The sequence below is a fragment of the Lonchura striata genome, chromosome 3, assembly GCF_046129695.1.
Source record: "Lonchura striata isolate bLonStr1 chromosome 3, bLonStr1.mat, whole genome shotgun sequence".
NCBI lineage: Eukaryota > Metazoa > Chordata > Aves > Passeriformes > Estrildidae > Lonchura > Lonchura striata.
This window is the reverse complement of record NC_134605.1, coordinates 85,544,480-85,570,205: the sequence shown is the minus strand read 5'-3', so window position 1 is coordinate 85,570,205 and position 25,726 is coordinate 85,544,480. Positions and strand designations below refer to the sequence as shown.

The 25,726-nt window shown below is 36.1% G+C and overlaps 1 protein-coding gene across 2 annotated transcripts in view; it reads right to left on the bottom strand.

Annotated features, from left to right (window-relative positions):
- Nucleotides 1–25,726, bottom strand: part of LMBRD1 (LMBR1 domain containing 1) — a 66,142-nt gene that overhangs the window by 10,265 nt on the left and 30,151 nt on the right. For both annotated transcript variants that reach the window (XM_021530149.2, XM_021530150.2), the window contains exons 8-14: nucleotides 16,275–16,400; nucleotides 14,160–14,312; nucleotides 9,783–9,847; nucleotides 8,935–9,037; nucleotides 7,760–7,864; nucleotides 7,177–7,326; nucleotides 2,116–2,191 (exon numbers count right to left, since the gene is read on the bottom strand). In XM_021530149.2, coding sequence (XP_021385824.2) covers nucleotides 2,116–2,191; nucleotides 7,177–7,326; nucleotides 7,760–7,864; nucleotides 8,935–9,037; nucleotides 9,783–9,847; nucleotides 14,160–14,312; nucleotides 16,275–16,400 — 778 coding nt within the window. The remainder of the gene's footprint in view (nucleotides 1–2,115; nucleotides 2,192–7,176; nucleotides 7,327–7,759; nucleotides 7,865–8,934; nucleotides 9,038–9,782; nucleotides 9,848–14,159; nucleotides 14,313–16,274; nucleotides 16,401–25,726) is intronic.

Here is a 25,726-nt window from a genome sequence, read left to right as displayed (position 1 = left end):
ACTTAAGCCTTTTGATCACACTGATATTCACATTTTAGAAATATCCATCCATCTTAGCTCAGCACAGGACAGCATATCAACCTCTTCTCCACCTCTTTGCTATTAAGAAAGGAGACTGATTCAGAGATAGCCACTGCAACAACATGATGATGATGACAAACCACAGCCATCATTTAACAGATCAATTAGTGTTCAACCCATCAGAAGACTAGTTTTAAGCATCAGCATATTATTTCCATTGATAAAAGTAAACTAATAAAGAAAATCATGTGAAGTAGTAAAAGTATTCAAAAAATATAGTATGGGTGAAATTGAGTACATTTATTTAAATCCAATCCCACATTCTATAATTAAGCAAAGTCTGAGGAAATCAAACTATTTTAATTTCTCTCACAAAGGTCAAGCTAACCAGCTTATCAATGCCAGTGAGCTTTCAGCAGATACTGGCCAAGTCAAGAAGCTGTTTACAAGAAAAAAAGATCTGTACAATTTGGTCAAAAGTGATCTCTTTTTTAAAGGCAACACATTTGCTGTTCTACATTTTGCCAGAGTTTCTATTTTTAATTACAAAAAACAGGACAGCTTAAACATTATTTGAACAGTTATATTTGCCAAAATATCTAAATACTTGAAACTGCATTAAGTCTAAAAGCAGCCATCAAAAAATGGATTAATGATTTGAAGTATGGGAGAAAACAGGGGGTAAAAAAAAAAAAATCACCCTTGGGAAATGCTATGAACCACCAGGAACAACTAACACATACACTAAATTTGAAGATAAGTATAAATACAAGGCAACTGCCCTGCAGAAGAGACCTGCCTTGACAGACTCAGAACAAAGAACTAATGGTCCAGTTACCTCTACTACTACCAAAATAAATTAACTTTAATATTTTACAAGAACAAAAGTAGAGAAAAACTGAGTAGCTATTAAGAACTTCAAGAAACAGTCAAAAAATCAGGTGTTACAGAATACTGATAAGAGGAGAACACAGGACAACTATTTATCTTTTTTATGGATCAAATAACACTGTAAAGCATTTTCGTAAGGATAGAAATGCACACAGAATACAATTGCTGCTCATACAGAGGAGCTAAATTTGGCCAGAGTAAAAACAATTGAAGGCTTGGGTTCAAAAAAGTCTGGACCATTCTGAAGGCTATAAATTTTATGCTGAGATCAGTGTTAGCAATCAATACGATAGTACTCTTTAAGGTCACAATCAGTATCGCAATGGCTTCTGCAATTCAAACTGTGAAAAAACTGTATATATGCAGAGGGAAAAGAAGTGTAAAGGAAGACTGCAAAAAATAAAACCAGCATGATTTCAATTAGCTTGGTTTTTTAATGAAACCAGGCTCAAAGTTATTCACAGCCTTACTCAAGTTTCATAAAGGAATAAGCAGTAAAAATGTTACTAGTCTCTGTCAAAAAGAAAAAAAATCAACATAAAGGCCTGCAGCATTATCTATCTGCTTGCTAGTCACTACTCAACTCCATAATAACCATAAGACATCTTCTGCCCAAATAACAGTCAAAAAGGGGGCATTTAGTAATGCAGCGGAGAAAATTTATCGTTTCCTATAATTTCCAGCCTAACTCTAAGAGAATTAGAGAGAAATACTCTAAGATTTCTAGTTCTACTGGTATTGTTGCTCATAGAGGAGCCCACATTTACATCTCATTAAAAATTATGTTAATTCTCTTATCTGTAAGTTTCCACTGAGACTCAAGTTCCGTCTGAGAATCTCAAGGTCTGAGAAGCTCAGACCTTTGTTCTCTTGAGTATCTTAAACAAATACAATACTTACTTGTCTGCATGTCTGTACAATAAACAGAGGGAAGTGCACTTTCAATGCACCAGCTGGGGTTTATTTTTAAGATCTTCTACATACACATTAAAGCAAATGTGAGATTTTAAAGTTAACTGGAATGCTTTATTACCCATGGTTTCTACTAAAAATAGTTATTACTTCAAATGAATAAAGTAAGCTAACTATACATAAAAGCTTCATTTTAGGCAAATGAAAGCCATGAAGACATAGACATAGCTGCTTACCACAGCTGAGCATGCACCTATCACATTGGAAATACAAGGGACAAATTCATCTTACCTTCAGGTGCATCTGCATCACAGTCTTTAGACACAAGTGTCACATTCCTTGGCTGGCCATCAACTGTCTTATTACTCTGCATTATAAATAGAGAAAATTAGTACACTAGTCTACCAGAAGTGGTCTTCCATAGACAATGCAGAAACCAAACATATTTTCCAGTGAATTAACTTCAAAAAACCTTAAATCTCTTAAACTATTCATAAGTATTATTTTTGAACAGCATAAACACAGTAAGCTGTGAGCAGTAAAACAAATCATCTCTAAGTATGATTTCATTAACAAAACAATTAATAGCTTGTGTTCTTTTTGAAAGCTTGTGAAAAATATACTTGAGCTCTAGAATTAAAAATTTTAACTGTGCATAAAATTAATTTGAAAATCAACTTTGGTGATGAAGACACCACAGAAGTGTTAGAATTCATAATGATAATGAATACAGTTTACTTCTGGTCTAAAAGCCAGATGGTAGCATGCAACATACTTGGACTGCCAGAATGGAAGAAAAATTATGCTTAAGTGAACTATTGAAAATCCAAATGTACCTGCTTAAATGTCCCAAATATTTGGAAAAATGATCCTTTCAGGGAACATGAACTCTGTGTTCCACATTTTTGAACAATCAGTGAATAATTTTAGCAGAGTCCAATGTAAATCCTTTGCACTACAGTGATTTTTAATACCCTGATTCACTTTAAAGGGTCACATAGCTACTTGTACTTACTTGCACCCTCCTAAACGGAAAATCCTCTAAAGGAATCAGTAAGAGTCAACACCTTTTCTTCAGACTGAAAGAAGTTCCTTAAAACATACCAGCAATCAGTACAAGCTGGCACATTAAACTAAGCTCTAACTTCTCTGAGGAAGTTTATCAATATTAAGCAAATTCAGCTTTCACTTTGAACAGTCAAGAGAAACAATTAAATGTCTATCCAAAAAAACAGCAATTTGTACATGCAGTTAATTTTGTTTTGTGCAAGGCCATGAAAGTGGGGAGACTGCCTTAAAAATGGATCTAAAACAAATATGACTTAGTCACAGGGATCACAAACAAAATAGAATGGGTAGACAATCAACAGGATAAGAACAGAACACATGACATTTCAATCATTTAGTGTACATTTAGCAGTTTCCCATCTCCAGAATGTATTCCACCTGGCTGTCACTATTCCAGCTTACACGGCTCAGTCACAGCAAGCATTTTTTTCAAAAGAACAGTATCATACCTTGTAAAATTCTATGGTGTACACCAAAACCACAAAACAATCACAACATAGCCATTTCAAAGTTTTGTCTTCCTTATCTTCATTCACTTTACTATATTAACATAATTTTAAACACAATAGCTAGACCTGTGGGCTTTCTTTGACAACATCTATGCTTTTTCCCAGGTCTTATATCACTGTTCTCCATGAACATTCCTATAATTTCAGACATTTTTAGTACAAGTATTACCAGAGTAGCCTTCAGTTATCCCATCTACTCCAAAGCTGAAAGCAGGATGCCTCAAGGCCAAGGATGATGAAACTATGGACAGTAACTCAGTATGTATGCTTCAAGAGCTGAACACATTTTGGACACTTCAGAAAATAGGGTTAGGATACAGCCTGTTACACCTATATGATTAGTTTTCTTCTTATGTTAAGGATCAAGAACTTGAAAATATCTGCTTCCACACTTAGCCATCCAAGGGATGATACTTCTGGATTCCTGCTGCTGACAATGGAGACACTCTGGGTCCTGCAATTTAGCTCCACTCCTCCAAATTATCTATGGGATGACTGAAGAAAGAAAGTGATCATTGCTGTTCTGGTCCCCAATCAGGGAAAGGTATCCATGTTGCTTATGGCAAGTACTGGCTTTTTAATTCCTGTCTGGGTCAACCAAGTCTTAAAGGTCCACTGGGTACAAATATCAGCAGGCAGTGGTCTTTCTTTCAGACAAAGGCAAAATAGCCCTTGACCTTATTGAACAGAAATAGGAATTATACCTCAAGTACAGGCAAAGTTATGCCTTTACTAGAAAGTCAAGAAGGTGACCTGGATATAGATACAATTATTTCTTTGTGAAAGGTTTTAAAAAGACTCATTGCTGATTAATAAATAAGACAAATTGCTTCAAGAGGTGAAATTAAGCTACCCTTGATGTCTGAAGAGCTATGAAAGTTGAGCAAATTACTACAGAGGGATTCAGTTTGTATGGGCACAATATCCAGAAGAAATTTTCAAATGTTTCCTACAGACACCACAGCTGAAGACATTTTTGATGAATTGGGGTCACATACTTTAAATACACCAGTGCTCAGAGTTAATAAAGCAAGTAGCCCAGGTTTAGTTAATGTTAATTGCCTCACAAAAGCTCCACTTTCAAATATATATATTCAGTTAAAAGGAAAAGTTACCAGCACCTTCTAATTAAAAGCTCTTGCCAAGAGTAACAGTTTCCAAAGCAAACAGTCCAAAATTCATATAGGAACCTAACCTATCCCATCCATAACTATAGATTCTGATAACAATTTATTCTGACACATTACTGGATTTGGGATTACTGTAGAGCAAAGCAGAGGGGGGAAGTGTTCCTTTTACACAGTCTATGAGCCACTAGACTGTCAAACTGCCATACATCCACTAATGCTTTCCTGGAATAATGCTCATTTATTGCTTGGTTCTTACACACTGTTGGTTTTCAGTGGTGTTATTCTAAAGGATTAAATCAACAACAGTGTGAGAGCACAATGAAAACTTTGCCTGTCAAAGTGAGCTGGTGCATAGGGTTCTCATCATCAGGAAGCTTGCTATGTATAAGTTCACTTGCCTTGCTCCTGGTTATGTTCCTGGAAAATCCTAAATCCATAATCACCAATTCCATAAGTCTAAAGAACATCTTCATTAGTACCTCCACAGAAAAATACCTTGCTTCTCTTCATTCCCAGACTCCATCTCTCCTCACTTCAAAATATCAAAATTTAACATCCAACTTCCAAGATAGTCAGACAGAAAATACTTCTGGTACATTCTGAAATACTCAGAAAGGATGTTTTCAGAAAACATTGTACCTTTTTGGTATGCCAGAGAAGCCCAGATGTAATTTACCAGCATCTTTGCATCTCATGTTATTTTAACAATAAAACCAGTTTCTACTCAAATTAGATTATGCACTTTAAACACTGCTCTTTGAAATGAGACATAAGCTGAAGACCCAGGATGCCTATCTGGACCAGAACATCTTGTAATCCTTTAAACAGAGAGCTGCAGCTTTACTCAGCCATTCTAGCTAATCCTTCTTGCAATGCTGGCCAGGATTACATTGCAATAGCTGCAAGAATGACAAGAGCCTTCCTACTGCTGTGCTCTATTCTCTTGACCCTTTTTTCTCAGAAATTATTAATTTATCTTCAGATAATTTTTGTCATAAATAGCTAACATACAAGTGTTTGTTAAGTCTCAATCCTTCTGCCTCCCTTAACAGACACACATTTTATTTAATTCATAAAGCAAAACAAGCAGCTAGCTACAGCTTTTATTATTTGTTTTTCTCTTCAAATATTCCATGCTATCTACAAACTTTATCACAAAGTTCTAGGTAAACACACCTAAACTGACTTTCATCTTAGCTTCATGCTACTATTACCCTAATTCTGACAAGTTGAGCCAATGCGCACCTAAGCATGTTTATTTTCTGTTAAGTATATTTAGCATAAAATCTCAAAAGCCATTCCACATTCTAAATACCAAATATTCATATTCCCTACAGTGAGTATATTACTGTGACTGGATTGGTATCAGGATGACCAATTGCCCATTACCAGATCATTAAAACGTAAAGACAGCAGTAAAGTAGCATTTGCTGAGAGCTCCACTTCCTGCAGTGACAATCCTATCACACCCACACAGTTAAGTTCTCTAGCCTATTTAACACTAGTCCAATTTAAATTTCTCCATGTAATCCTTTTGGCCCCAAGAATTCTGTATCCACTGTTTAAACTAAGAGAACTGATAGTAATACATTACAAAAAATACTCATTTTTTGCAGCTGAAGGAAGTCAGGTGTTTTGTTTGTAAAGCAGGTGTGTTCTCCTCCCACAAGAACATCCTCACAGAGAATTACAGAGAGATTCCAGAAGCTCAAAGCAGCATCCAATCAAATCAATCTCATTTAAATCTTTTTTCGACCACTCCAGCTCAACTGTTTTGTCTTTGTGACATTTAAACTCAAACAGCACACCAAGGAATCTTGACTTCACTGTGCCTGAATAAGCAACCAGCTCATGACCTGGTTAGCTGTCTACATTTGCAAGATCAGATCCAATGAAGTCTACTGCTGTAAGATACCAGACCTTAATAAACAGCCATCCATGAAACCTCTCAAGATGCTTCTGATATCTAACCTTGAACTTCCCCACAAATACGCAGGCTGCCACTCAAACTAAGATGCAATACAATAATTTAATTCTTCAGGTACAGAAGATGAGAGACTTAAAAACTCAAAACCTTGAAATACACAAAAGTGCAATAACAAAAGCAGAGATTAAATTTTAATTGCTTCATTCTGTAGAATATTTTACAGTGCAAGAACTGCATGGAGTTTCATGAAGTTGGACAGTCCAAGGTGCCTGAAATGTGATTAATCTGCATACACTTAGCTCCAGTCAGTTTATTATTTTCTACTGTACCAAGTTATCTTTGTCATAATAAATATCATGTGGAACAATACTGATTTCATTCTCTACTCAGCCTTACACATTCAAAATAAACCTCCCTGCAGTCACTCAGCAGCCTAAGCAGACCAGTACAAAATCCAATGGAAGATAACAACTGTCTTTTCAGAAGGAGTAAAACAAACCTCAGCTTCACACTAAGTCTAGAAATGACCCAGAAATTCATTTGCATAATACATAGTGAAATCAGTTTCTGGCTTGTATATTACCAATAGACCAACTAGTATTTTAAAAACTGCTTATCAAAGCCTCTTCAAAAACTGAAAATGCATCTGACTTTCAATGTTTCTGTAAACAGTACATTTTTAATGCAGAAAATTTAAACAAAAAAAAAAGCACCTCACCTGTACCAGGTATTTCTGGCTTCCATACATTACATACTGTGGGGCAAGACTGTAAATCATGTAACTTGTATGAAGAACTATCAACAGAAGTATCATACAGAGAAATAAGAGTGCTTGAGGTCGAGTTTTTCCTCGTCTGATTTTATAAAGCTACAATCAGAAAAACAAATATTAACACAATGAAATAGTTATTTTTTCTGAAGGCATTCAAAAACATCTTTAGTTGAAATAACTTTTAATTCTACTGACAGAAAGTGGGAGGTTGCTTAAATTATCTTCTGGCAACTTAATTCCAGTGGTTCAAAGTAGGTTTTCAGGTGTATTTACCTAAATTTCAAAGCACAGCTATTTAACCAAATTAAGTTCTATTTGTATTAATGGCCCAAAAGTCTGATAAATTGGTAAAATTAAACACCTTCCAAAAGCAGTGCAAATGGTACAATAGGCTTTTAACACTCATTAGGCATACAGACAATGCTATTGGCAACACCCCATATTTATGAAGCAATACAAAAAATCTTAAATATATTCAAGAGCACATTTTTTTAATATCTGAGTATTAGAAACTAAACTCTTAAATTACCCTTGTCCAGAAGAACCATATTCCCATATTTCGAATCCCTGCCATTGAAGTGAAGATAAAGTACATAACAATGGTTGTGATAAGAATATAATCAAGTGGAAAAACCTAAAACAAGAACACACATAGTTAAAAAGACAAGGAAAAAAGCTCTTCTCCCACTCAAAACTAAGTAGCTTCTATAGCTTAGATCTGAGGTAGAGTCCCATTTTAAAGCTTTACATAGCTGACTCCAAATATAGCTAACATAGCTTGCTGCTAATAGAGCTTAGACAATTAGTTTGGAAAAGCATTAAGCATTTTTATTAATTTAAGACATGTTTTAATTTTGAAGGGTTATGTGTTTCAGACGAAGAAATACTTATTTTAAATACGCCCACAGAATGACAAGTCCACAGTGACAACAATTATTTTAGGACTATTTTTCTGATCATACTCACATACAAAACTCATATTTACATTAATAAAAGCTTGAGATAATATTGCAGCTGAACACTACTTTTCTCAGTGAACTATAAGCTTAGATGTTCAATAGTTCTGAAAGCCATGGGGAAGCAATACACTGTGCTGACCCATTATACCAACAATATAGGAATACCTCAACTGGGAGGGGAATAAAGCACTAGCGTAATATTAAAGCTTTTCTTTTCCTCAGTTTACTCCTCATATACTCAAATTCGTATGTGAACTTGGTGCCTTTCAGCTCCACTGAAATTAACTGATACATGTTTTTCATTGGGTTTGCTTCCAAGACTAATGCCTTACTATAATATAGCCAATGTTGCATATTTTTCAATGTGCAATATATTAAAAAGTGGGAAGCTACATTTACTTCACTAAAAAGGCCTAAGCTATCCAGAACACCAACTAGAATGTATGTAGAACATGGAACAAAGTTACTTTTATTCTGTGCACAGTAACTACAACTGCTGTCCATTCTCTGTTGCCACTGTATTCTCATCACATCAAAATCAGTTTCAAGCACCACCTTCCTTGCCCAAATTAGATTCCCTTCACCCAAGATTTTCATATCAGCACTAGAAACTAAAAATAAGGAAGTTGCTTTACTTCTATTGAACACATTTAAACAATGTTGTTATAATTAATTATTTGAGGAGAAGTTTAAAAGGAAATGGAAGAACATCTTTATATATGTACATCACCACTTCTTTACTTACTCTTTGAAGAACTGGTAACAGCATATTCAATGGGTTGGTCAGATTAGTTCCCAGAATTATAAATCCTGAGTCGAAGCCAGCTGAATGCAGAGCTTTGTCCAAACTGCAGTAATTAGAAACACTGGGTAAGTACTGTGGCTCTCACAGAGCCTTGTCTTTAATTTTAAACGGGCAACTCAAAAGAAAAAAAAAAAACAAAACAGAACCAATCCCAGAGAGTGACAGCTGTCTAACATCTATACAGACACATGCTTTACCACACTCACTGCACTTATTCTATGGAAGATATATTGATTTCTCCATCTCCTCAGCATTTTTGCTTTTCCCTAGTTTAGATCATAATGTTTATTTTCCCAGTTTAACATATCAAAAACGCTAATATTTGAGACCTTTGGTTAGTGTCAATCCACATTGAAATCTACCAGATTTGCAGCTGGCTATGTTGCTTTTGACACCATAAAACCATTCCAATGTAATGCACATCAAAATGGATTAAACATGTCATTTACTGCAAGATTAAGCACCTGTTACCCAGCCAAAGAAGTACCTGCAATAAGATTCATTCAAGCAAGCAGAATACCTCTATAATCTGAATTAAAACTTCCTGAACATATATGCCTAATTTCTCCACTGAATCAGAATGGTTTCCCACCTGAAACATGTTATTTCTTCAGTTTGTTTTGGTACATTTTGCTCCATTTCAATATATACTATTATAATGAGAAGTGCAGCTGTATTGACAGAAATGTAACATTGAAAAGGAGGCTGAGAAAAACCATCCATATTTTTATATAAGAGCAGAAACTAGGTAGTTTAAATGGTCAAGGAAAATGCTGAAATGCACTTACTTTGACAATAACAGAGAGACAGTGAAGAGCAATGCCACAATGATGAAGAATACTCCCCACACAATCTACAAGTAAAAATTTAAAACAATTTAACTGAAAGTGTTTGCAGTTGATCCAAGAAGTGAACACTTGCCTTCCTTTCAATAACAAACTAATGATCATGGAGCACTTAAGAGCTTAAATACACTTGAAACAGTAACTTTTTGGTAAATACTTGAGAGAAGTACTCACAAAACTTTTACCGTGTTAAACACATCACATGCTCCAGTGTAATACATAAATATCCCAATGTCAAAAGTGACATTAAGAGATGATACATTACATTTAATGAAAACAGCATTTAGCAGAATTTACAACCTGTATTCTCTGTATTATGTGGAAAACCTTAACTATGTACATGCATTTATGTTTAATTGAAGAAATTAGAGATTGGTGCCTTGACCACCCCACCTGTGTGCTCACATTCCAACAGAAGGCAACCTGTGCATGGCTTACAAGGAACATCTCACCCTTCCTAAGTAAAAACTCCCTTCTGTAGCACTATTGTGAAACACACAATGACAAAGACACTCGGGAGAGATGAAAAACTCAACCAAGCCCAAATTCCAGCTCTTCATTAAAACACAATAAAGTGTTTTTATCAATACCATCCAAACACAGCACTTGAGCCAGGAATTGATTCTCCAAGCTGTCTGAACCACAACACCTCCTATTGTGTTTCTCAGGTGATCAGCTAGTTCAGGAAACTAATCTTCCTCCTTCTGACAGGTTTTCACCCTCACCATCTTTTCCCTGGGGAGTTTAGGGGATGATACACAAGAGATCCCAGATAGGAAACACATCCAGTTACAGTTCCAACAGTTTCACTGTATTTTCTTAGAAACCCTAGTCATGGAATGCAATCAGATAAGTGCACTGAACTTCCCAAAACAACATTTTCAGATTGCTAGACCTGAGACCTAGGTAGAGTTATTTAAAAATTCTCTGCAGGTACACAATGCATGGTCTTCCACATGAGTGAGGGAGTTTCAGAGTTTTTATTAGCCTTAAAACTTGGCACACAATCATCATGAAAATGTTAAGAACATCTGCTCATTAAAGACTCTCAGAGATATAATCGTATTATTGTTCATTAAATTCTGAAGATAAACTTCCATCTGCGAACTCTAGCACAATATTAGAATATCACTTACAGAAAGACTCAAATTATGTAGGTCTTATTAGACATATTTAGAGATCAACATCAAGGTAAGTATTAAATTTTGCATTTCCACATAATTAGATGTGGAAATGCAAATTTTACCTCTCCACAGCAAACTCCTACTAGGTATTAGCTGTATGAGAAATAGATATGCAAAACCAATAGAGGCCAAGAGTCTGAATCTTGTAATTCTCCACTACCTTCTGCCAGCTATGGCCACTAGACACATTATTTGTACCTCCTCTGGAACATGCCTGTATTCTGAAGTGACATCTAACATACAGAAATGTTAGGGTTAGGGGTTTGCCTCCTATCCCTGCTCCCAGATCAGTCAAGCTAAGCTATTTCATCTGTGGATAACTCTGAAGTGTTACTAAGATAACAATGGAATTTCAGACCTAATTTACTCGGAGCAGAAACAATCCACAAACAGTTGGTACTTGTTTGAAAGACCTCAAAAATAACTTCCAAAAATTGTTAATATTGACCCTGTAGACAAGACACCAGGTTCAGCAAAAGAGGTACTGCTCCAGACAATGGAGCAAGACATTTCTACCCCAGCCTGTTAAGAGGACTATGCTGGAGCAGATAACCACACTTAGACTATGGAGACCCCAGATCAGAACAAGAGGATATTTTCTAAAGGAAGCTGCAGCCCACAGAGATCCCACATGTGATTCTGAGAGGAACTACAGTTCATGGAGTTCACTAACACTGGAACAGAAATGAAGTATGAAGAGGAAGCAACAGCAGAATAGAAGTGTTATGGACTGATGGCAACTCCTTATTCCCCTCTCAAAAGGAGTTGAGTCTTGGAAAGAGTAGGTATCCCTGCTCATGGAGATCTCAAAACAGGGCAGTTGATTTCCTTATATTACCTTAGGCATTTCCAGTTTGCTCCCAACAGCTGTGAAAGTACACCATAAAAATACAGATGCAATACTGCCAAGTTATTTTTGTTGAGCAGACTTCCATGCTTCATATCCTATAGTCTTGTTCACATATAGAATACATATTCCAGAGTATGTTCAATGTACTATGTACTCTGGAGTTTGTTTTCCCTAAAAAGTTTTTTAAAAATTCCTACAATATACTACATTTCTCTTGTTGCTTAGAGTATCAGATGAAAGTGTTAAGAATCCATAAAAAAGGAAACATCACATTTTGTAGAAAGAAATTAAGACTAATTCAGTATTACTCAACAGTCTCACATTGGCCAATATTCAATACCCTGGAATCTTAAGATGTGCAGTTTTTGACTGAATTGAAAAACTAACAGCTTCATCTTTGAGCTAGCTTTGAGTAAAATAATCATCAAATGAGGCTTTTGACTTAAAGAAAAATGTTTTGCCATCAACAACAAATCACAAATTAATAGACACTTAGCAGTAATAAGCCAGTTAAAGCAAGAGCATTTGAACACACTATACAAAGACAATATGATAATAGAAGTTTGAATGTAGATACTATGCTAACACCATAAAAGACCTTGAAGATTAAGTGCAATTCCGGAACCTATTTTGTTCTGTTACTCCCAATAAGAGCCTGCAACTCCCATAAATTGACCATCCCAAATACAAAGCAGAAAAAGGATTCTCTATCTAGTACTTGCTTCACAGGAAATGGAATTTTTCTTGAAGTCCGAGAAGCAGCCACATAACTGAACAGTTAATATCCAAATTAAAGTCACTGAAGGTGAAAATGTTGTCAAACAGTAAGCAAAACTCCTACATACTTTCTGCACTTCTACATTGACCACAAGTACTACATATGGATAGCAAACAGATTTTTGCCTTTTCTTAAAGCCCAACTGAACAATTCACAAGTTATTATCTGCAAAGACATACCAAAGGTGCTTCAAGCAACACTAACAGTTCTGCGAGAGTTAACATGTAATTAAGTGATAGACATTACCACCTTCACAGGACAGCTCTAGTCAAAGTAAACAAGTTCTCTGACATGCTTCATAGCACACCCATAGTCTAAGAAAAATCTGTCAGGAAAAATTATCCACCTGCAACTCTGCTTTAGTCTGTGATTCATGAGTCAACAATTCACAGTGACTGTCACAGTAACTGAGCGAATACAAAGCTTTCAAACCACAAAAACAAGGAGACACTGGAATACCATCCAGACTGTAGGTGATAAACTGTAACTAATGTAATTGTATGCCTTCCTGTGAGAACACAATGAAATGTTCATGTCCCAGAGACAAAATATGGCAAACATATTTCTCAAATTTGAGCTTTATGTGAAAAATTGTAGAAGCTTAATACTTAACACACAAGCTGTATTAAGTATTTTTAAATCAAAAGAAAGCCTCCAAACCGTTAACATGAATAGTTAGGGATATTTGTCCTTTCAAGGAAAGAGCTCAGTCTCTATTTGTAATGTATCATAGCAAGATAACTCCACTAAGAATTGCACACAGAAAGCTTTTGTTCAATGGCAATTTCAGCCTGTCACCTTCAGCACTCAGCATTAACAGTAGCAATGACAGAAGAAATTGTTTACAACCCACAACCCCAGCTTTTCCAAAAGCAGCCTATAGTTGAAAGTAATGCAGAAATGTCTTCCTACATCCAGTTGGCAAGAAATACTTTATTTGGCAATACTTTTCATAAAAGTACTAGTCTTCAAAGCCTACTGAAAATCAAAATCCTAAGATCAAAGAGACCAAGATAAAAGCTTTACCCTAGTAACCATCTCCTTCACATTGGTTAAGTATCATGACATTAAGTTCTATTCAGCTAGCTTACTATTTATCAAGTAATTCCTTGGCAAGATGCTTGTTCTAAATACATATATTAAAGTGTCATTTCTGCTGGACACATGTAATTTAGATTAACCTAAGCTAACAGACAGCTATAGAATTCTTCCTTCTCTTCTCATTTTCATATGTTTGATAAAAAAGTAAGATATTCAGATTTTCTATGGCAGTAGCACTAAAGTAAATCAGCAAGGATTTGTTCATTTTTAATCTTAATCAGAGCTGAGACAAAGTAGAAAGTTTTCCAACAGCTCAGAGTTCACTATATTGCGCAGTACTGGAGTAAATTTATAAAAAAGCAGTTGATATTCAGGGTGGTAATTGATAAACTTGAACTGTGATTTATGTGGGGAAAAGGAAGTTTGAAGTTACATCAGTGTAAGTATCAAAGAGTGAGAAGTTTTACCTTTAGAGGTCGAATAGCTTCACAAGCTTTTGTCCACCAGCTTTTCTCAATAGACTCCAGATGCCTCTCTCTCCTTCGAAGTGTCCTTAATCTCTCTTCTAGTTGTTGTAAAGTCCGTCTATCCCTCGATGACAGAGGACGACCATCTCTGCACTGGTTACAAAAAGAGTGTAAAAGATCAAGAGTCACCAAATAAGAAAATAGACTTGACAGCTACCTAAATTATTTACACCAACTCTAAATAATTTCTAGTATATAATTCACACATGTATAATTTCTATGAATATCAAGAAGCTAAAGCACAAAAGTCACAAGCTGCAACAAGAGGAATTCCTATTTGGTGGCAGAAACCACTTTTCACAATAAAAATTTTCATAAACTTTTAACAGGGTGGATAGTCTCCATGGCTAGAAAAGGTTTAAAAGCACAGTCATCTAAATAACCTGAAAAAGGTTCATATTTTGTGTGGAGGGTTGAATACTGATTTTCAGGTCATTTCACGTTAATTTCCATGATTAAGCCTATATATCCAACTCAGCACTCCGTATTTCCCACATTCCACTTGATACTCAGCTATGTTACTTGAGCAAGAAATATAGGTCAAATAAGAAGTAAAATCACCCCAAGAACTAGTTGAATGTACCAGATAGTTTGATTATTATGTTTAAGAATGTATTTTAATTTTGAGCCTTTACACTGAGCAGGACCCACTATACTCTGCTGTAAAGTGAGTAGCATATCCACACTCGGTTATTTGCTATAAGCAAAAGCAACAAAATGGATATAAGGGAGCTAAACCAAAATTGTTTCTAACATTGATGCTTGCGTATCACAAACTCATATTTGGGGAAAAAAGATTCTTTTATAGTAGGAAATGCACTAAAACTGTATTTTAAAGCCTTGAAATTCCTTATTAATTTTCCTCATTTTAAAGGATCCTTCCTACAAATATCAGTTTTTATCACTGAAATTAAAAAAAATTAAATTTCTCAAAAAGACTATGACCACATTATAGGCATACATAACACTTAAACTGGAGATCACAATGTACTTTTAATAGGAACACATGCACTATACTGTATAGCACCTCTGTGACTTAAAAAGGACTTTTTGACAACAGTTCAAGCTCCCAATCTCAAAGTTCAACCTTCAATTATTTAAGACTAATAAAATAAATCTACCAGATATACTAACAGTACAAAAACATACTACATATTGAAGCTCAGTAGCATACCTTCATACTTTAGTTTTTACTGTATAGTAGTCTCAGTAACACTTTCTTCACAACTTAATGCACATATAACTGAAGATCTAAAACTTCCATTACAAAATGAGGCAGAATCCATAAACCAAGATCATATTAAAATATAAACATAAATTAAGAACTTCCTACTTTTTGAACCTAAAGTTTCATCAGCTGAACAGTAAGACCAGTTGTACGCAAATTACCATAATCCAACAAGGTCTTCTGTAATAAGTAATGATCCATTTGTCACAACTTTCTCATACTGATTCCAGTAAGGGATGCCTCTGTTGCTGTAGTACTTTGTGCAAAACCAAAACATGATAATTTAAACAGACTACTTTTTAGATTTCTTTAGTCAACAAAATATCTTGAACACTGAAGATGCCTACACTGTAGAGGTAAGCCAAGTACCAAAGGAAGATTGTTGGAACTGCTTCAACATCTGAGGTCTACAATCACAGAGCCCAGAACAGCATGAACAGCACAGATGGACTGACAGGATGGAAGCGAGGCACCTCAATGTCACTTTTTCCAATAAAGGCTGTAAAAACACTGGATTCTGTTTCTGGTAGAAGACTAAGTGAGGTTAATATCTACAAAGCATCTCTTCCATCCAAGCAAGCCTGGAGAATCTTGAGTTTAATTTGTTAACACTTACTAGCTAAACAGAAATAACTACTGCTGCAAGACTAACAAAGAATGCAATCACTGCTACACGAGTGACCACACATGTTTCAAAGTAACTCAAATAACTGCAAGTTCTTAATTTCTGACTTGCTGTTCTTTCTGGAACAGACTCTAAAGCATGACCATGAACTAGTAAGCAAGGAAAACAATCATCAAGGAAGTGAGAACAATGAAGACTTTACCTTTGATTTAATCCTCAATAAATGTTGTTCCACTTCTTCAATATCTTCAGTGTTCTCCAAACGTTCGTAAGATGCACTGGTAGTGCCCTTGATCAAGTTTAGAGGCAAAGCTGACATACCATAAGCCTTAAATAAAAAGGAAACACATACTCAATTTTTCTGCCATATATTTTAATGTGATAAGGCTGCTCTATGTTGTAGCTATGAGGTAGCACAACTAGGTGTTTTTTTATCCCATCTCTAACTAAGGCATCCAATTCCTTTCCCCTTTTGAGCAAAACATAATCATGCTACTCAAATTCCAGCATCCCACATCATTCCAGTGGTACTTAAGTGTCTCATGACCACTCAGACATGAATTAAGATGTCACATAAGCACAGTACACTGATGAGTTATCAAACTAGCCCTTGTTTTTTGTAAATCACATAGCTTCCAGAAACCTTAACTTTCCCATTTTAGATCAAAATCAACATTTTGTGCAATACAGAAGTTTATAGAAATTGAACATTAGTAGTTTTAGAAGCGAAGTACATGCAATTTCTTTGCAGCCAGTAGTCTTCAAGTTGCTTTTGAATAAAATTGAGTTGAAACTACCTAATTTAGTAAAACTAAAATTCTGCAGAAAAAAAAGGCAGCAAAAGCTCTGTGAAGAACTGAACTCTGTTACATTCCAAGACTGCTTAGACACCCAGTCACATTCATAAATTTTGTCAGAATTTATTCCTCATTACAAATTCTATGTAATTCAAAGTGTTTTGCCAGCTTCTACATCAACAGTACACCCAGATTTTTTCAAAATGAAGTCCATAAGCTTTCCATTAACATAGAAAAACATATTTGAGGCAAGGTAAACAAGAAAATTATACTACTTTCTCTCTGTTACCCTATGATTCTCATGGCTCAAGGCCAAGACTAGAAGTTACTCCAGGCAGTTTAGAGACATTAGCCATAAGCTTGTAATTTGTTTATTGTGGATGATATGTTGCTCTTAGCACAGAGTTCAGCAGGCAAGTTCTTTTCTCCCTCAGCAATTAACACATACAATTTTACTAGTCTTTGTTATCTGAACACTTGCTAACTTCAGATAAAGAATTGTTTAGGTTGAAAAAGACCTCTAAGATTACCCAGTTCAACCAGTAAACTAACACTGCAAAGTCCACCACTAAACCATGTCCCTAAGAACCATGTCTACAAGTCTTTTCAATACTTCCAGAAGTTTGAAGAGCAGTTTTCTAGATGCTCACAGAAATACCACTCCCTCCTTCAAGGACAGCTTTATATTTCCTACTGAGAATAGATCTAACACAAATGCTAGTGTGTTAAAAATGTCACCATACATGCTGTCATATGGGTTTTCTGTACACAAGACAAGATTTGACCTGCTTAGAAACCTACTTTGACGTACTGAAGTCTCATGCACTAAACCCAGAGCAAGGCACTGTCTGTTTTTTGATTGTATTTTTGAATATGCTATAACTTAGTCTAATGGGAGAGCTGACACACATTTTATACACAGTCAGAGTCCGGGCTATCTCTTTTTAGATTGTTAAGCCACTTTGCCACCCACAAGGCTGCAGATATTGTCTACCTAGATTTCAGCAAAGCCTTCAACACCATATCCCATAGCATTCTCTTTGAAAAGCCAGTTCTGCCTTGGACAGGAGCACTCTTTGCTGGGTTAAGAACTGACTAGATGGCCAGGCCCTGAGAGTGGTGAATGGTCCTGCATCCAGCTGGCAGCCAGTGGTGTCCACCAGGGATTTGTGCTGTCCCCAGTTCTATGTCTTTATTAATGATCTGGGTGAGGAGGGCTAGTCTACCATTAGCAAATTTACAGATGACAACTAGCCGGGGGAGAGCATTCTTCTGCTAGAGGGTAGGAAAGCACTGCAGAGGGACCTGGAAAGGCTGGATTGATGGGCCCAATCAAATGATACCAGGTTCCAGGTCCTGCACTTTGGCCACAACAAACCCCTGCAGTGCTACAGGCTGGGCCCAGAGTGATTGGACAGTGGCCAGGCAGAAAGGGACCTGGGGGTACTGATGGACAGCTGAACAGGAGCCAGTGTGTGCCCAAGTGGCCCAGAAAGCCAATGGCATCCTGGCCTGCATCAGCAACAGTGTGGCCAGCAGGACCAGGGCTGTGATTCTTCCCCAGTACTCGGCAGTACCTTGAGTGCTGTGTCCAGTTCTGGGCCCCCAGTTTAGGAAGGATGCTGAGGTGCTGGAGCAAGTCTTGGGAAGGGCAACAAGGCTGGTGAAGGGTCTGGAACATAGGCCTGATGAGGAGCATCTGAGGGAGCTGGGGTTGTTAGCCTGGAGAAAAGGAGATTCATGGGAGACCTTATTATCTCCCTCTACAACTCCATGAAAGGAGGCTGTAGCCAGGTTGGCCTCTTCTCCCAGGCCACCAGTGACAGGACAAGAGTACACTGTCAAACTACACCAGGAGAGGTTTAGTTTGGGCACAAGGAAGAAGTTCTTCACAGAAAGAATGACTGGGCCTTGGAACGGGCTGCCCAGGGAGGTGGTGGAGTGACCATGCCTGGTGGTGTTTAAGGAAAGACCAGATGTGGCACTTAGTGCCATGGTGTAGGTCAACAAGGCAGTGTCAGAGCATAGGTTAGACATGATCTCAAAGGTCTTGTCCAACCTAGCTGATTCTGTGATTCTGTAGAAAGCACTTTCCCACAATCTCTTCTCTAGGCCAAACAAAAAATTTGTTCAGCTTTTTTTTATGGATTGCTCTCCGCAACTTTGTAATCATGTCCACAAGCTTTCATTGGGGCCTCTATAGTTTACCCATTTCATGACTTAGGTGACCAAAAACAGAGGATTTCCAGATGTGGCTTTGGAAGTACCAATTACAATGGGAATGTCTATGCTCTTGCTGAGGCAAGCCCTGGACACTATTTCTGCTGCAAGACACACTGCTCTATCATAATCACCTTGCTGCCCACTAGGACTTCCAGGTAATTTCCAGCAGAACCATCTCCCAGCTGATCAGATCCCAGTACTAACTGTTACTTGCAATAAACCCATTGCAAGAAACTACCTTAATATCTACTAAACCTGACAATTCTCCCATCTGTCAATGTCTGTACAGTGGCTCTGTTCTGTTTTACCTACTTCTCCCAGTCTGACATATTTCTCAAACTATATAACCACTCAACCCCATCACCCAGATAATTTGTGAGGACTAAATAGTATTTGGCCCATATTGACCCCAACAAGCTCACTCAGGTCAGCTAGAAGCATAACTACAAAATTCAGGGGACATGTGAACACCATACAACATTGTCAACTAGAAGGTAGGTTGCAACTTATCTGAGGTCCCTCTCTGGAACACAAAACACTTCTAGCCAGTGCCAGTGTGCAGGACCATGTAAGATTACTATGACAATGTGCCTAAACAACTTTACAAACCAGAGCTTAGAAGTAATTCAATTTTAACATCTGAGGTTTCCACCTGTTCTTCAAACAGCTAACATATCAATTAACATAGCAAGTATTCACTCTATGAAACAGTTAAGAAATAAAATCCAGGGCTTTAAAGCTTAGTCTAAGTATCTACAAAGAAAACTACAACTCTCAAAGTGATGTATTGTTTTGCTGGTTTTGAAAATGTGAACTACATACTTGAACATCAAACTTGCTCCAGTGACAAAGGCTGTCTAAGGTCCTTCCCCAAACACAAAAGATGCTAATAGATGATTATGCAAGTAAGGCTCCTATCATCAGTGTAAAAAGAGGACACATTGGTCCTTCAAGATAACAATATACAGAATGAAGGACAGAAAAATGAGTCATCTCATGTGATGTGTCACAGGTCTGAACAGAAGCTGTATTAGTTCATTTTCAGGGCTGCATTTCCCTTCAGGCTGATAAAGAAGTTCAAAGATGCCCTGGACAAAGTTTTAATCCCCTGGTTAGTACAAGTGTTAAATTATTCAAGGGCTATTATTTTAGGCATCTGCAACTCAACAAGCAAAAAGTGCATTGAGGATAGCAAAGGAAAACAGACCAAAGATGTACACTGCAGCCAAGAGAGGGATTAGTCCTAAAACAAACTGTGGGTTCAAAGTTTGGAATATTAATCAAAACATATAAAAAAGAACCTTTAAAGCAGTTAATACAAGTTAATTTATGTACATGAATTTATATAAAACAAGTAATTAATTTTTGACATATTTATACCACTGAATCAACAGATTCCATGACTTTTTTTAGACAATTTTTTGGTCTAGAATTGTTACATCAAATAAGAGACACTGTACCAAAGAGTAAAACCAGACATCCAAATGTAATAGTCAATTACAGTATACATGCAGTTTTGTAACATAGATTCTTCAAAATGAACTGAATCTGGTACTAAACATTAAGTGTTCAGGCTGGTATATGATAACAAATGTTGCAAGCATAGGTCTCTAAGGCCTTAGGTTCTATCTCTGCTTTTGCTTGGATGCCAGATCAGCTTCATTGAAACCACATTTTTAAGTAGAAAAAAAAATCTAAATTTATAGTTAAGTTTATTTATAGTTAAACCAACTTATTTTAGAGATGTCACTCTTCTCTTGAATCACCGCAAGTGCTCAACACAAGAGATAACCACTATCTTTTAGCTTAAAGGCTGGAAAGCCAAATCCTAAGAGCTCACTACCTATTAACTACAAGTTAGAAGCATTATCCATGAGCAGCTGTCTTGTTCTCATTTGAGTTTCTGTCCACAGGCATCTCTGGATAGCTGAAGTTTTTACTTCTAGACTTTTTGAAGCATAAGACCTTCTATTCTAAAGGATAAGAAGAAAAACACAGAACAACTTACTGCAACAGAAAACCCAGCTTCCCAACCCTATTAGAACAGTCTAAACAAAGCTTTTGAGACTCCTATCTTATTTTTTACTCAAGGAAGCAGTAGTTCAGTCCGACAGTTTCTGAAAATAAATCCATCTAGAGCAGGAGCCTGTAACTCCCATGAATGCAACAAATAGATCAGTACCTTTATGTAGTACCAATTGACACTGAGGAGCAGGAAGAAACATGCTCTACCTGTTCTCTGAGCATGCCACTGAACTCCATGCTCCAGACAGAGCATTAAATACCTTATGAGAAACTACATAAGCATTGTGTCTAATTTGCTTAATCTCCACTTCTGCTGGGTCCCTTTCCTTCTCATCCTGCAGCAGATTCAGCCACTCTTGTGTCATTAACAGTTAGGGTTTAGAAGGAAGAGTTGCTGTTCTAATTCGTAGTGTCTTGCAGACTCAGCATGTTACAACACTCGAGACTTGCTATACTCACATAACCTATGGCCAGATAATGGAAGTCTTCCTTATTAGTTGCTTGCTATGCTGATAATAGTCACTCAGAAATAGAAGGCAGAACATAAGTAAAGCTGCAACAAGCTGTAAAATCATGTTTTACTGAAGTTGTTACATCAAGCAACTATTTCAGGGATAAACTCTTGAGTATTAAAAATATCCAGAAAGATTTTCCACTGGAAACCATATCCTCTAGTGTAAGATTTCTAAATTGCACAAACTATGAAAGAATATCACCTAAAGGGAGCATTAAGGTAGGAACACCTAATCAACCACATCAGCCATAAGTACATAGATCAGCTGAGAGGAAGACAGGAAACCCCATTAAAACTAAATACAGTAAATTACTTTAAAATACAGTTAAATTACTTTAAGCTGAACACCTACCACTAAAAGCCTGAAACCATTGGGCATTATAATTTAAGTGGAAGTTGTTTCACTTTCTAATCTGCTATGTTCAGCTAATAAGATATGATCAAATTATTAACCTGTAGCCCAAACAAGATAATCTCTCCTTGTTAGAGGAAGCACAGAACAAGTAAATTTTTTCTCATCAGCTTGGTGCATAACCAGAACTAAAAATGAAGATTGTTTAACAGCTTTTTCTGAAGAAATGAACTTGTGATTTCAATAAATTATCAAGAAGTACTTGTGTAGCATATCAGAAACACTTCCTACTCCATTTATTATTAGGGGTCTATATATCATGCAAGTGGCTTTAAAGTGGTTATCACAAGATATTTATCCAGTCTTGGGCAAGAAATGTAGAAATAAACATTGACAAACATTTCTTGCACAGCAGTGCCCTCTAGCGAAGTCACAAAAAAAAGCCAAGTTAAAGAGAACTCTGATAACCACCATATAAAAGGCATCAGAAATGTTCTCAGCTTTAAAGATAAAAATATTCAAATTCCTATTTTCTTATAACAGCTTATTTCAATACCTCACCTCAAAGTGTGACCATGAAAGACAAAATGCTCAGTTCTACCAACTAGACTGACAAAATTGCATCTATTCAATTTAGAAACAGCTGAACTATTTCAATATATGCAGTATTTAAGAAATACAGTCAAGTATGAGAAAATTTTCTTCAATACAGACGCTCCAGTTAAAAATCCCCTCCATTTAAATAATTATCTGAGTATAGACAATGCTTTTATATAATAGTAGCCTAATTAGATTTTATTTGAATTATGCTCGAACCACAAGGGAAGTCACAGGACACCTTTTACCCTTCACAAAAATTGACACAATTCAGTTGCTTATATTGAACAGTTTCCTATGGATACAAGGCATTCTTGCCAGCATTGCTTCCAACTGAGCCCATTGGTCAGTCCAATTAAACAGCCTCAGGGGAGGTGCACTTTCAGGTGTCACACCAGCACAAGCAACACTGAATTTGTCTAAGAGGGACTCCACTTGGATTGAAACTGTACATTCTCTGTGCAGTTTGACTGTACAGTTATCCTGAAAAGTAATATGACCTCCCAAGGACTTATCACCTGCTTTCTTCTAAAGCCATGTCTCCTATCTCTGACTACCTATTCATACTACCATTCAGTTCATATATCTTCCCTTAAATTATGAGGGATAAAAGAGAAAACCTAATAAAAGCATCTGAAGATGGCAGACTCCCATTGACAGTTAGCTATAAAAAAAAAAATCTAAAAAACTCATGCCATGCAGCCTCAAAAGTCATTCAACATATTATCTGGTGAAACTCCATTTTTTGTGGGAAGTTTTAGCACTCAGTCTTCAGTTGTTATGAGAGAACATAACTTTTGAATAACATTGTTATAAAAACATCTCAAAGCATGGAGCAGATTTACAAAACAGAACAGGTAGGTTCACTATGCCAATCCTTGTATGATCTGCAGTATTCAACATGAATCTTGCACTAAGCACCTGTTTCATCATTTCTCTGTCCTTAATCCCTACAGAAGCCTGTTATACATTCACCTCCATTTCTCACAATAGTGTTTTCTCTCCACCATACAGACTCATTATTTGTCAGTATTTAAGTGGACAAAAAAAAAGCTGTCATGGTTTCTAAGATACAGAAGCCAAATACAACAGGCTCTATACTACAGCTGTTCTGCTCGACACTGAACTTGTGCCTGCTGGACAAAACATCTGTAAAAGAGTTAACTCTGCTTCAGTTACACCACTGACCATAATTATTTTACCTAGCTGTCATCTATACTGCTCAATCAGGCATAGAAAGGTATTAACAACCAAAAGATTAATCTACTTTCCAATTCTAAAATTTTAAAGTACAAAACTCTAATTTATCCACCAGTTTAATATCTGCAGTTCTACAACAGGGTAGTACAAATCAAGTGGTTAAAACAACCACCAAACTGGTTTGTTCTTTTGGTTGTTTATTATTTCATAGTGAAGTGAACATAATGAATGAATTACATTTCTATTTCAGAATTGGCACTGAAGTGATTAAACAATAATACCATGAATGCTCCTAACATCTCAATTTCTCAATAAGTGTTTGACATCTGCTTAAAAGAATAACACTAGTGAATGAGTGCTTTTAAGATTAGACAGATTTTAAAAGGTTTTAAGCTCTTTGGTTGTAAATAATGTCAACTGTGGAAAAGTAACTTATAATCAAGACAAAAATTAGGTGTGAAAAGGTCATTACACTTATGAGTAGACAAGCTAAGCTTTCTAACATTTCTTCTTTCAGGACAGAAAAAATTAGCATTTTATAGTTCCATAAGAAATCAAATAATGCTTATTAAATGTTTGAAAAAATTACAAAGCAAATTATAATCATCCTTCAAGGACATGCTAAGTGAGATGCACAACATCACTCAAAAATTAATCTGCCTATCATTGTATGAGCAACTCTTTATTCTGTCTCAAACTCAAATAGCAATCTCAAGCTGACTACAACTATTTTTTTAATACCTAAGGCCATGTAGAACCATTTCAGTGCAAAACACATTAATGAAAGAATAGATACAAACTACATCATCTGTGAAACTGCTTCAAACTCTTCCCCCAGCCAAAACCAGCATAGCACTGCAGGCCTGATTTATCATTTTCTTGTTACTATTCCATACTTAGAGACAAGGAAAGCTTTCAGTATAAATCACCAAGGTTATAGATTTGCAGAGACCCCCTGAAGATCACCTATTCACATGTCTTACAAAACAATTTTAAGTATCAAGCATTGTATTTCAGTACTATGCATTACATAATGCCAAAAAAGTAGACTTTGATAAAGCTTGACAAAAAAAGCAACTACCAATTAAGGATTATGTTGAGAATTGAGACACATCAAGACACAGGTCTAAGTAATGTTGTTCATTTAAACATAGTATGTACTTGAGAAAATGAAATATGTTTATGCTCTTGCCAGTAATATTAATGCATCAAGTGAACATTTGTAGACTTCATCTACATTATTCACCTACACTATTTTATTTTTTCCCCTTAAAAAGTTAAAAATTTAGCTTACACAAGTTGCATCTTTCTCGTCCCTTCCTAGTCTTCCAAATAGTCAATTAAAATCAAGAAAAGATTATTCTTCAATGTATTCAGCAGGGAAATGCAACAGTCAGTCAAAAGAAACATAACTGCAGCTTTTATGTTTTTACATCTATTTACAAAAGGAAACAACTTTGCTTTTTGTCCAACCAAGTTGCAAAGTTACAAAATAAAGGAAAAAGAAATTTGCATTACTTAGATTAAGAATAGGTATTAAAAGTTTGGTTGTTCCCTTACTCCGAATTGGCAGTCTCCCTTTCACTAACCCAATGAGCTTCTGAAAATTGCCACCTATCAAAGTACTTCACAGTTATTACTATCTTCTGACAGAATAATCTTGCACAAGCTAGCAGTTATTAAAACAAAACTAACTTTTTTTGACATTGTGTCGTTTTTCAGAGTGCCCAGTGCACTTTTTGAAACACTACCTGTACTGAGGTGAATAAATCATAGTAAGAATCTAATAAATATTTTCTTTTTTTTTCCCCACAAATTAACAGCTGTGATGGAATAAATAGTTGTCCAACATGAGCTAAATAAGGTTCTAACAGTAAAACCAGTATTGTAGAAAAAATTAATCCAATAAAGAACCAATCATATTGTCAGTCATTGTCACCTCAACT